Source organism: Sander lucioperca, chromosome 4 (assembly GCF_008315115.2).
Source record: "Sander lucioperca isolate FBNREF2018 chromosome 4, SLUC_FBN_1.2, whole genome shotgun sequence".
Classification (NCBI taxonomy): domain Eukaryota; kingdom Metazoa; phylum Chordata; class Actinopteri; order Perciformes; family Percidae; genus Sander; species Sander lucioperca.
The window spans coordinates 4,781,196-4,793,769 of NC_050176.1; the positions used below are offsets into that span (position 1 = coordinate 4,781,196).

The 12,574-nt window shown below is 37.0% G+C and overlaps 1 protein-coding gene across 2 annotated transcripts in view; it reads left to right on the top strand.

Annotated features, from left to right (window-relative positions):
* Window positions 1-1,053: 1,053 nt before the first annotated feature.
* zmp:0000001082 (integrin alpha-D) overlaps window positions 1,054-12,574 on the top strand; it is a 30,560-nt gene continuing 19,039 nt past the window's right edge. Inside the window, exons 1-12 of one of the 2 annotated variants that reach the window (XM_031284407.2) lie at window positions 1,054-1,252; window positions 3,702-3,819; window positions 5,098-5,189; window positions 6,278-6,345; window positions 6,455-6,569; window positions 6,710-6,840; window positions 6,920-7,062; window positions 7,271-7,421; window positions 7,685-7,823; window positions 7,940-8,013; window positions 10,547-10,664; window positions 11,276-11,418. In XM_031284407.2, the coding sequence (XP_031140267.1) occupies window positions 1,195-1,252; window positions 3,702-3,819; window positions 5,098-5,189; window positions 6,278-6,345; window positions 6,455-6,569; window positions 6,710-6,840; window positions 6,920-7,062; window positions 7,271-7,421; window positions 7,685-7,823; window positions 7,940-8,013; window positions 10,547-10,664; window positions 11,276-11,418 (1,350 nt within the window). In that variant the 5' untranslated portion in view covers window positions 1,054-1,194. The remainder of the gene's footprint in view (window positions 1,253-3,701; window positions 3,820-5,097; window positions 5,190-6,277; window positions 6,346-6,454; window positions 6,570-6,709; window positions 6,841-6,919; window positions 7,063-7,270; window positions 7,422-7,684; window positions 7,824-7,939; window positions 8,014-10,546; window positions 10,665-11,275; window positions 11,419-12,574) is intronic. The other variant, XM_036000671.1, reaches the window with a different exon arrangement.

The window sequence follows — 12,574 nt, forward strand, 5'->3', positions numbered from 1 at the left end:
GACACGGATGCTGTATGTATAGCTGTCCACTGCTCCTAATGCTTAGGATGGGTTAAATGCAGTATGTGAGGAATTACGAATAAAGTTTTGTTTTCGTTGAGTTATTTTTCGTTTTCTTTATATGTCAATTATTTAGGTCATAGTTAGTGTTAGAGTTGTACGGGGCTGCATTATACTAATTGACCACACACTAGTTATATTACCCAGTATATAAAAAGGTTAAAATTAGCTCCACCATGACAACATTAAAATGCTACTCACACGATAATGCATCAGTAATATTCCAGTGATGAATGGGCCAATCCTGTGTAAGGATAGTTTTACTTTAACTACATTTAATTGCTAATACTGTACTTTGTACTTTTACTCAAGTATAAACCTGAAAGCAGGAATTTTACTTGTAGTGGAGTATTTTTACAGTGAGGTACTGCTACTTAAAGATCTCAATACTTCTTCCACTACTGGAATAAACCATTCTTATGTCACCACATTTATGAGATGGTATAATTATCAGAGCGCACTGGTCGCATGTTTCTCACTTTACTAACTACTGTTTCAAGGCACAACAAGTACAGTGGAGCAGTCACAGCAATACAATTCTTGTTCTCAGTAAATATTTATTATTATGGTGTAACATGTTGTGGGGGTTACCCAAAATGTGGTCCAGGCTAATGTTAACGTTAAATATGATACGAACAAACAATAAAGAAATGTAAGGGAAACTGTCCCAGTGAATTGAATCCTGCCACCAATTAGTTTGAATGTGCATAACATCTGTGTGTCTATAGCTTCCTCCCTTGTTTAGCATAATCTTTTGTTGACCCAGTAGACTGTCTAACCACAAAAACGTCTGCAGCTCTGTGTGTTTGCTTGTATGTTTGAGTTGCACTGAGACGCCTGTGCTAACAATAACTTTAACATCTTTAGAGGTGGTACTGTCTTTATTCTGCAGCATACTTTTTCCCCCTAAACCAAAGTATTTTCTAAAAAAGGTCAAAATGAAGGTTTTAGGAATAACCTAACAAAAGATTAAACATGAGGGCAGAGATGCATTCTTCTGAGAGAATTGCAGTGAGAACAGAAGTGTCACAACCACCTGTTACGGAAACGCCCTCATTTAAAAAGCACACAGGAAGTATTGCACAAGTTACACTGCGAAAAATACCAGCAGCACTGTTTGCTGCGAGGAGAGTGATGGGAAAGATGCATGGGCAGCGTCGCATCTTCCTGCTCACCTTCATGGTGGCTGCTGGTAAGATCTAAAAATTCTGCTACATGTAGAGTTATTTATGAGAAAATATCCATCTAAAAAAGGAAAGATATGAATGCTTTATGTGTGTGGGGAAAGATGTGAAAGTGATTTTGAGGCCAAAACCCTTACAAAATGTTTGATGTTGTGTGAGCTTTTTTTTTTAGGGTAAAAAAATAATTGCATTTTTTGTAAAGTTGTAAAACCCTATTAGGTGTGTTTTTACTTGAGTGTTCACTATACAGATTTGATCATATTGTATTTATTATAATCTATCTTTTAAATGTCAACCCTCAGTTTCATGTAAAGATACTGTGCTGTGTGCAAACGCTGAGGAAATCTATAGTGAGCCAGGGTAGACCACAAACTCATTCTAGGCAGAATGTGAATTGTTTATGCAGTTTCAGGTTTCATTACATTTACTCCAACAGTTTTAACTATAATTACTTTTTACAGAAGAAACGGTGGCAATAGAAACTGAAAGGTCCAGGGATTATTTAGAGGAACCAGAAACAAATTGCTTTTGAATTTTTTCAAGTGTCCGTTTTTAATTTCTCTGAGCAGCACACACTTTAATTTGCCTCAACTAGTAGGGTGGCAGAAAAAAAATCAGGGATATTTAAAATGGATATGGATATTTCAAAACTTCAGCACAACAAAACAAACTATCAATACAACTAGCATTAAAGGGGAATTGTTTTGGAGATTTAGGTGAACTGTCTCTCTAAATCCTGACAATATGTTGTAAAAAATACACAGAGAGAGCTGAACACAGAAACTTTTTTTTCACCATGAACTGATTTTTGGCCCTTTGGGGGCAGCATAACATTGAGAAAATATCACCATATAAAGCTTTTTATGGCAAACTTGTTGACACATCCACCAGATATGTAGCAAATGTAGTTCTGTCATGGTCTTTACCAACTCTTGAGGGAAATATGTGGCTCTTTAGATGCTAAAATGCTCCACTATGTTCACCAGCTAGTTGGTCGATTGATGCTGGGCAGGTACCGGGGAGATTTTAGCCCTCTTTAAGGGGTGCTGAAGCACCCTTAAATTTGATCCGGGAACCCCTAAAAAATAATTGCTAAAACAAAACAAAAAACTGTGTTAATCTATTGTGAGCTATGGAGTTCTGCTCTGGGGATACCCCAGAATTGTGAAACTAAACCCAGAATCTAGATGCTGAGATCATTCAGAAAAAATATTCTGAGCCATTTTACAGAAAATAGTGCTTGTCAGCCATTAGTCAAAATCGCATCAATCTCTAATTTTCAAAAGTTATTGATACTGCATTTTGGAAATGTCTGATTTTAAAACCCACCTCGCCTTTGTACTAATGGCCCTGTGGCTTAGCATCAAAGTTATTTTTTTTTAGAAGTTGGTGTCTTTCTAGTTACATAATTCAGTGTTTCCCCTACCATGATGGTCCAAAATGATGTTAAAATGCACAGTTAGCACAGAAGAATAACATTTAAAATAATAGTTTCAATAGGGTTTTAGCCACAGTCGACGCTCAGGCCCTTTTTTTTGTTCTTCAGTCAGTTCTCTTCTTTTTCTCTTTGTCTGGCTTTAGCCACAACCACAAAATATAAGATCAAAAATAAAATGTCCTAAAGAAAAATCTCCTCTTGCTTCTTTTTAACTGGCTAACATACAAACTTTGCCTGAGAAAATTCCGGTCTGTGTGCTGTGAATCATTTTGTCTGAGTGAATCAGACCCGGTGAGAAGCAATAAGAATAACTACAGAGAATAAGCCAATCATCTTGCTCATGGTTTTGTTTGCTTATGTAAGTCATATAGGCACGATTATCAATTGAGACGGTTTCATAACCAGTGAAAAAATCCTTCTAGCTGCTTTAATCTGTAAACCTTTGATGCTAATTTACAGCTAAAATCTCACAGTATCTTACTGTTTTAATGTTATACAGGATAATACTGTAAATGGCAATGCATTCTGGGAGAAAATAAAAATATTACAGCACTATCTGCGAATGTTACAGATTATAGGTATTTACTGTTAATACCAATGCATCTTGGGGAAAATAAAGAAAAAGGCAGGAATTACACTGCAGCCAGTATATTACTGTAAATTCAAATAATACAGTAAGAAACCGTATGTCTATTTACAGTAAAATGCCTTCAACTTTAAAAACAGTATGCATACTGTAAATAAACAGTAGTTTACTGGCGAAGCTGCTGCCATTATATTACAGTAAATTTACGGTGAAAAGTTTTACAGTGTTCATGAAGAACAACTGTAGTGATTAATACCTGGCAGTGCTAGATTATTAACCCATCTTTAAAACATGACATTATTTCTAAAACAGTAATGTTATTTATTTCTCAAATTCAGAGTATTTATTAGAAGTATACTGTATATAATTAGGTGCCACCTATTTAGATTAAGGCTTACAAAACTGAAATGTGTTCTTTTTTCACATATTGCAGCCATCCCGGTATCTTTGGCTTTCAACATTGATATGACAAATCCTGATGTCTATACTGGTGAACAAAATGATTTCTTTGGCTACAAAGTGCTTCAATTCATGTCTGGCACGAATAAAGGGTGAGTTTTCATTTGCAGCTTGGTGGTGCAGTTGATATTAATTGTTACTGTAGGCTAATTGTCAAAATTGTTAAAAGTTAAATTGATCAAATTTCTATTAGCCATTTCGCAATTAATCTAAGTGTCAATGGAAGATAATTCCGGTTTACTTTATCTCAAGCTTCTGTGAAAAGCAGCAACACTTTGTGGTTTATCACCTTGAATGATGTTGCATCCTGCAACTAATCTTTCTGATGCATCTTAAAGATCATTCTAACTCCCTGCTTACAATAGCAACAGTAGCCGCTTTCCGACCGGAGGGATTTTTGCAGTTCCTAGAACATAACGTTCCTAGAACCCTACCCAGTGTTCCGACTGGACCAATTTGGGGATTTTTAAGTTCCTCTGACCGTAGTTCCTGTAACTCTTTCAGCTCCTACTTCAGGGCAGGGTCTTTTCCCTTTTCCCTTTCCCACATGTGGTGGTTAGATGGCTGTGTTATAATAACAAAAGGTCAGTTCCTATGGCCACTTGGCCAGTGCGAATACAAATAGAAAAACAGTTTTGGGGGAGAGTAGTTAGTAGAACTGTTCAGAACTAGAAGTGGACTGTTCCTATAACTACGTTCCTGTAACTACTTGGTCAAAGAGGCTAGTGGGCCCTATTTTAACGATCTAAGGGCACGGCGTGAAGTGCCTGGCGCAGGTGCGTTTAGGGCGTGTCCAAATCTACTTTTGCTAGTTTGACGGCGGAAAAAAGGGTCCATGCGCCAGACGCATGGTTCAAAAGGGTTGTACTTAGTGTCTTCATTAATTCATAGGTGTGTTAAAGGCGTAACATGCAATAAACCAATCAGAGTGTCATCTCCCATTGCCTTTAAAAGCCAGGCACGTCTGTACCTTGGCGCGTTGCTATTATGATGGCGGATTTGCACCATAATATTTTTATTTGTAATCTTTTGCATGTTTGTGTGCTGCTGCGCTTCCCTGTGTGTGTGTAACAAGCATAGTGTGTCTGCGCTGTGCATAAGCCTAGGCGCATTTTACTAATTTGCTATTAAAATAACAGTGAAATGCTGCGCTATTGACTTTAGAACAGGTTTTTGTTGGTCAATGGCGCAATCACTTCACACAGGTGCATTTGCTATTTAAACGACGTGGTCGCGTCTTAAAATAGCAAAGACACTTGCACCGCGCTGCGCCGGGTGCAAGATAGGGCCCAGTATGTTTTCCTTCCGTTTAAAACTGTGCTGCTCATGTCAGCCTGCCTGGCCACTAAAACGGTTGACGTCATCCACAGAATAATCGTTACTGCACCGCTACAGCTAAATGGATCAGGGGGAATATGCAAACTGGACCAAATACAAACCACCAAGTGCTTCAACCCTGAAGGTATATAAACATGTTTTTTGAAAGGGTAATTTTGTTTGTTTTTTACAAACTGGACCCTATTTTCCTATGTTTTTGTGTGTAAGTGACTGATAGGAACAACAATCTGTGAAATTGGCCCAGTATTAGGCGTGAAAGCTGTAACCGGCAGCCACAGACTGGGCTGCAATGTAACCCTATGGGACAAATGTCCACCGTTAATGTGGTCCACTAAAATTGCTTTTTTGCCACTGAAAGGCTCAGATTATTATTCTTATTAAGTGTCCGACAACAACATGGAAAGAATCCCTACAGAGATAGGCCTTTTTAAAACATCTTTAAGACCTTTCTGTTTAACCAGAAACAGCGCTAAACCCACCAGAATCCATTTAAAATAACAATACTTTTAGCGCGTATAGAGCCAACATATTTTCACATGTAAATCTGTAAACTGTGTGTTTATTTCAACCGAAACTAGAGTTGTAATTGTTGGAAAAGTGGAAAGACGACCCCAAAACGGCTTTTCATAGTTTTATGTTGTTGCTGTCGACTTTGAATCAAGTGTAATTTGCGATGCTAAAATTACAGTTTATTTACATGGAGTCTGGTGGGTTTAGCAAACGCATTTTCGCAGATGTTTTTATGTTTAAAAAAAAAGGATCTTTAACAGAAAGTTCGACCTTCTTAGAAATCCTTTCCATAATGTTGTCAGACACACAGAATATTAATCTGAGTCTGTCAGTGGCAAACAAGCACTTCTGTGAACTTAAATACAAGCTGCACAATTGCCCAATAACTAGGGCTACATTGTAACTTGTTTTGCCGCTGCTGACTGCAGCGATCTTGCTTATTACTGAACCAATGTCAAAGATTGTTGTTCCCATCAGTCACTTAGACACAAAAACATAGGAAAATAGCACCCAGGTTAAAAAAAATGGTATAGTTACCCTTTAAGTCAATGTTATATGAATGAATCACACAATTAAAAACAGAAAAATGTACTGTTCCAAACCATGTAGAAATATGAAATGTGAAATGGGAACACTTAAAAAGCTTCATGTATTTTTTAGAGGAATAATCAAATGCCACTGTCACTGATATTTCTCCAACAGACACAAAAATACCAGTCAAGCATTTTGGCCTGTCAATAGCTGAGAACTCCAAACTCTCCCAATTCACTGTAAGAAAATCACAAAGCTCAATGAAATACACTTTCTCTGTGACTGTTCGGAGCAAAACAAACCAATATGATGAATGCCTTTTTTCCCCCATCATATGTCATGATCTAGGTTTGCAGTCCAAGTTTAATTCATGAATGTTATGGGAACTCCTATATGAACAGCTTGTGCTACAAGATCACAGATCATCTTGTGCCAATTTCCAATTTCACACCGGCTTTCCAAGGTAACAGACATTTAGAGAGTGTAAACTTTTCCCACTCTGTGATTATACTATATTGTCCTTTCTGAGTTAAAATATTATTCTCGATGTTTTAGTCCTGACTAAATATTCTTTACAAAGTTTAAATCTGCGATTTCCTTCAGAATGTGAAAAAAAGACAGTGGACCTCGTCTTTCTATTTGATGGATCAAGGAGTATGACCGAAGGAGAGTTCAACAAAAACAAAGATTTCATAGTGGATATTATCAACAGCCTTAAGAAGTCATCAATCAAGGTCACTGTGCTACTGCAACCTTTGTTAAATTATATACCCATAATATTTAATACTGATTTGAATTGTCTGTGTTTTTCAGTTTGCAGCAGTTCAGTTCTCCACAGATTACCGTAAAGTTTTTGATTTCAAAGAATATCTAAACGGGAACTATCTCAACAAACTTAAGGACGAACCCCATATGTGGAGTCTCACCAACACACACAAAGCCCTCAAATTTGTGTTGTAAGTTCAGTTATATTGCACAAACAGTTCTCAAACTCTAACAACTGAATAATGTTAGAATTACAGCAGGGGTAAAGCACGCAAGAACTTACTACATTACAGTAGTAGTACAACTATAAGATAATGCGTATCTTATTTGTTTAAGTAATAGGCATACATGTTCAATTACAGATTAAGCCTTTTTTAATACTTTAACATTTTTTCTCAGTGAACAAATCTTTGAGAACCCAGAGGCAGGTGCCTCTGCTGATGCAACTAAAGTTCTGGTACTAATCACAGATGGAGATCCCAGTGATTCAGACTATTTTAACATTGTCAAAAAATATGATGACAACAACATTATTCGCTTTGTCATTGGGGTAAGCTGTGTTTTGATATACCATGTTTCATTATTCTTTCTCTCTGATAAATATATTTATTTAGCTAAAACAGTAACATGCATATGATACACACTCATACATAAACAATAGTTTATGTATTTTTACCAGCCTGGGAAGAATGAACTGGAATTGATTTCAGTTTTGAGTCAAAGATTGTACAAACTGTATTCTTTATCTTGCTGACATCGGATTCTGAGGTAGTGTACCAAGGAATATAATTTCAAGCAACATTCTGGTTTCAGGTAGGGGGAAAGGCAAACCTGGATAAATTTAAGGGCATTGCTTCTGAACCGAGAGAAAAATATGCCTTCCAAATTGAGAACTATGACGGACTCAAAGGAATACTGGAAAACTTTCAAAAAAAGATCTTTACAGTGGAAGGTGATGTTGAAATGTTTTTTTTACTTCTTTGCACAATAATGTTACAAAAATCAATTTTATCTTCTTGCTGTACATCTGCCATAGCAACATTAACCTTTAATGTCTTTATATTTAAGGCTCCAAAGTCGCTCGGGCAGGAGAAATGACTAAAGAAATGTCTCAGAGTGGATTCAGTGCTGTCTTCTACAAAGTGAGTACAATCAAAAAGACAAAATCTGGACACATTCAAAATCTATGTTTTATCCATAACTATTCAACCATCACAGTGCTTGCTAACATTCATATGTACAGGTACAGATAAACAGTATCTCTAGACAGAAATATGTGTAACAACAGTTTCATAAAATATGAATTAAGTAATTTAAAAGGTGCAGTAAACGATGCTGCGCAAAGATTGTTGATATTTGAACTCAACTGCCAAACAAATACAACCCCCACCTTTAGAAAGCCTCCTATGAAGAGCCATCTGGGACATTATTCACAATTACCTCACACACATACATTTGAAATGCTCCCCAACACTCTACTAAGATGCTTTCATACACACTGGTGAAAAATTACACTCTCACATACTATGCTTAAACCTCACACACAAATTACTGAAATGCTAATAGTGAATAATGTTCCAGATGGCCCCTTATACATATCCGCCCCCCCAGATTCAAGGACTGGCCGGCCGACACATTTACATGCTGCTTCCCCCCTCACCCCCTACCATCAACTGTTGCCTCCTGTTGCCGATGGAACAGTGTTTTGTAGCTTGTGCACTCCTTTTTGTTTGTTTTGCATTTACACAGCCAGAGCTGTGTATTACCATCTGTTCTATTGTCAACGTCTAGTTTCTTTCGGTGAATAAAAATGTCTGACATTCCTTATAGCGTTAGTACGTTACATGGATGCAGAATTGAATAGGCCAAAAGAAACGTAGGCATCTTACAACTTTAGAGCCGTTTATGTGAAACTTATACGGTTTTACACATTTTGATGTAAGACAAAGGCATTGCATTAAAGTGCACCATCCAGGTAAAAGTATGGTATGTTTGATACAGAAAATAAAAAACAAAAAAACTTGTAGTAACACAAGTGAGTTCTGATCATACAGGTCTCAGATTTGTTATATGGCAACAAACATGCCCTGAGCAGCTACTCTGTCCGAAATGCAACAGTAGAACTTATGTATGGGGAAAAGGTAGCAATAAAAACTACTTCTATATAGAGAGATAGTTTGTGAATCCAAATACATTGCATGGCTCTTAAAGGTCCCATGGCATGACAATTTCACTTTATGAGGTTTTTTAACATTAATATGAGTTCCCCCAGCCTGCCTATGGTCCCCAGTGGCTAGAAATGGCGATAGGTGTAAACCGAGCCCTGGGTATCCTGCTCTGCCTTTGAGAAAATGAAAGCTCAGATGGGCCGATCTGGAATCTCCTCCTTATGAGGTCATAAGGAGGAAGGTTACCTCCCCTTTCTCTGCTTTGCCCGCCCAGAGAATTTGGCCTGTCCATGAGAAAGAGAGAGACATCATGGCTTTCAAACGAGCAAAATGGTAGTTGGTCAAGGCCACACCCCCACCCTCCACCTTGCCCCCTCCCCCCCCTTCTCCTCCTCAATAGCATTTAAAGCTACAGACACAGAAATGGCACATCCTAAGGAAAGCTCATTGTGGGACTGACTTAGTGGCTGTAATTCTGCACCAAGGCTGAATTTCGGGAAAGAGACTTCAAATACAGTATTAGGGGACCACTAAGGCCTATATAAAAGAGACTTCAGATACAGTATTAGGGGACCACTAAGGTCTATATAAAAGAGACTTCAGATACAGTATTAGGGGACCACTAAGGCCTATATAAAAGAGACTTCAGATACAGTATTAGGGGACCACTAAGGTCTATATAAAAGAGACTTCAGATACAGTATTAGGGGACCACTAAGGCCTATATAAAAGAGACTTCAAATACAGTATTAGGGGACCACTAAGGTCTATATAAAAGAGACTTCAAATACAGTATTAGGGGACCACTAAGGCCTATATAAAAGAGACTTCAGATACAGTATTAGGGGACCACTAAGGCCTATATAAAAGAGACTTCAGATACAGTATTAGGGGACCACTAAGGTCTATATAAAAGAGACTTCAGATACAGTATTAGGGGACCACTAAGGCCTATATAAAAGAGACTTCAGATACAGTATTAGGGGACCACTAAGGCCTATATAAAAGCATCCAAAGAGCACCATGTCATGGGACCTTTAACTATGCAACGGTTGTGCTTGCACATGAATGCTCAAATGCAGATGTCATGCAGATTTTTATGTTATAATATTTCCATTTATTTGTCTTAAAATAAAAATGTTTGATGTAAAATTTTTCACTTTTGAAGCAGGCAATTAAACAATTATACTATCCATAAATAGTGTGGTAACTAAAACATCCATTCTCTTTAATGGACAAAATACTTGCAAGCTTGTTGACAGAGGACTCCAATTTTTTTCTGGGTGGGGCCATTAAAGGGTTAATAATTGGATGTCAACAGGCTAATGCATTTAATATTTACATTTTATTTTACAATGGTGACAAAATGGTTTCTGCTTATTTGATCTCTGTTTCTGATCTTGATTTTTAGATGTCTGTTCACAGATTTCGTCTTTTGCAGTTGATCTGTCTGCTTCCAACATAACTACTGCTACTACTGACTAGACCTGAACATTTCTGTCCACAGGATACCTTGATTCTGGGTTCAGTGGGATCAAACAGCTGGCGTGGTTCTCTCCAAGAACGTCGTGAAGAAAATGAAACACAAATTGAAGATCCTGAAATGCCAATGGACTCCTACATGGGTAATGAAAACAAGCTATATCTTTCTTTTCAGATGATCTGCTTCTTTATTAAAAACAATATTTATTTTTGCTTGAGATGTTTTTATTTTTATTTTAGGTGATGCTTGGCGAAAAACATATGCCTCAATAAATGACCCATATCAGTTTCCAATCTCAAATATGTATTAAGATAAGATGAGATACGCCTTTATTGTCTCCTATAGGAGAAATTCGTCTTGGGCAGTCGAGAGAACAAAAATGGCGACACACAATGAACATACAGTAAACATAAGCATACAGTACATTATCTCATCCGAATACGTTCAATAAACATTCGATAAACCTCACACAAGACCCCCATACCTTCCCTCACACTCACAGAAGAAAGAGAACCCATTACATTGCTTTGTATTGTAAATGTAGCAAATAGATAGGATGGGATCATAAACTGAGTGAATGTGTATCTGCAACCCTTTTTACTAAGACACAAAAGTTTTTGGTTTCTTAAAATAGAAGTAATTTTATAAACTGAAATCATGTTTCACTGCATTTCAACTCCTATACTATTGTAACCTCTTTGACGGGAGTGAACTCCTAACATATTATATCCTATGTGCCTGACACTGTTGCAGGGTACTCGATTGCTGTTGGAGAGAAGAATAACGCTTCTTTATATTTCACGGGTGCACCGAGATTTGAGCACACAGGACAGGTCGTACTTTTCACACATGATGGCACAAACTGGACTACAACCCAAAGAATAAATGGGAAACAGGTTGGTTACTGTCTTGAGAAAGGTTTTTTTTTTTAACCCTGGGTTGTCTTCACGGGTCAAAATTGAAAATGAACACTTCATTTGTCGCTTTTTTCTGTGCTTTTGGCGCTTTTAAAAAAATGTCTTTGTCACTTCTTTTTTTTCGATGCTTTGTCTTTAGTACTACCAGTAGGCTATATACACCACTAACACCAACTTTTTACCACTAGTTTTACACTTCTTTCTGCAACTCATGGTCAACAAACCTCATTTGTATCGAATTATACCTCATCTTTTAGTTAAAAAAAAAAGCTGTTGAGTGGATCACAGACTGGTACATGTCAAAGTTTAGTCAGGATACTGTTTTGAAACCATTCAAAAATATGTAAAATTGACTAAAACAGCCAAAATTCATTAAAATGATCTGATCCTTCATTTTACTTGCTAAAAACGCTGTATAGAACCACCCATGTTATTTTTGGGCAACTTGGTTGAAAGAAACCCATATTTCTGAAATAAAAACTATTTTTAAAACGGGTTAAATTTGACCCGAGGACAACAGGTAGGTAAGGTAATCTTATTTATCATACATATTCCAAAACAAGAATTTTATTTTTTTTTATGCTTTATTGGTGCTGTGTTTAGCATGTTTAAACTTCAATCTGCCATTGCCTTTTTGTTATACCACCGATATTCTTAGTGTCTATCATTTTTAGGACATTTCTCATGAATTTACATCCATGAGGAAGTTTTATTTTTTAACCTTTGAGATAACGTTGCTCAGTAAAACCCAGAAACCCCTAACATTAACATGTGCTGTAAAAATACTTTAGTTGTGACTTTGCAAAGTGACTCAGAAAACTAAATTAACATGCTTCTTGGAAGAGGCTCCTTGGCCAAGACTGTATTTTTACCATAAAGAAACCATGCAGATTTATTTGATAAAATGCATTTAAATATGTTAAATGCTGTATGTAATGTAATGTTATGTAATTGTATTTAAACAGGGACAATGCACAATTAAACATTAACATTGTATAAGAATAAGGAGAGATGCATTGCACCAGCTTGTAGCACAATTGCTATTTTCCGCCCGTAGTTGTCACATTTATGTACAAAGGCACATTATTTCTGCGGGTGCAGAGAGGAAACCAGAGCACTTCCTTGCACTGGCTCC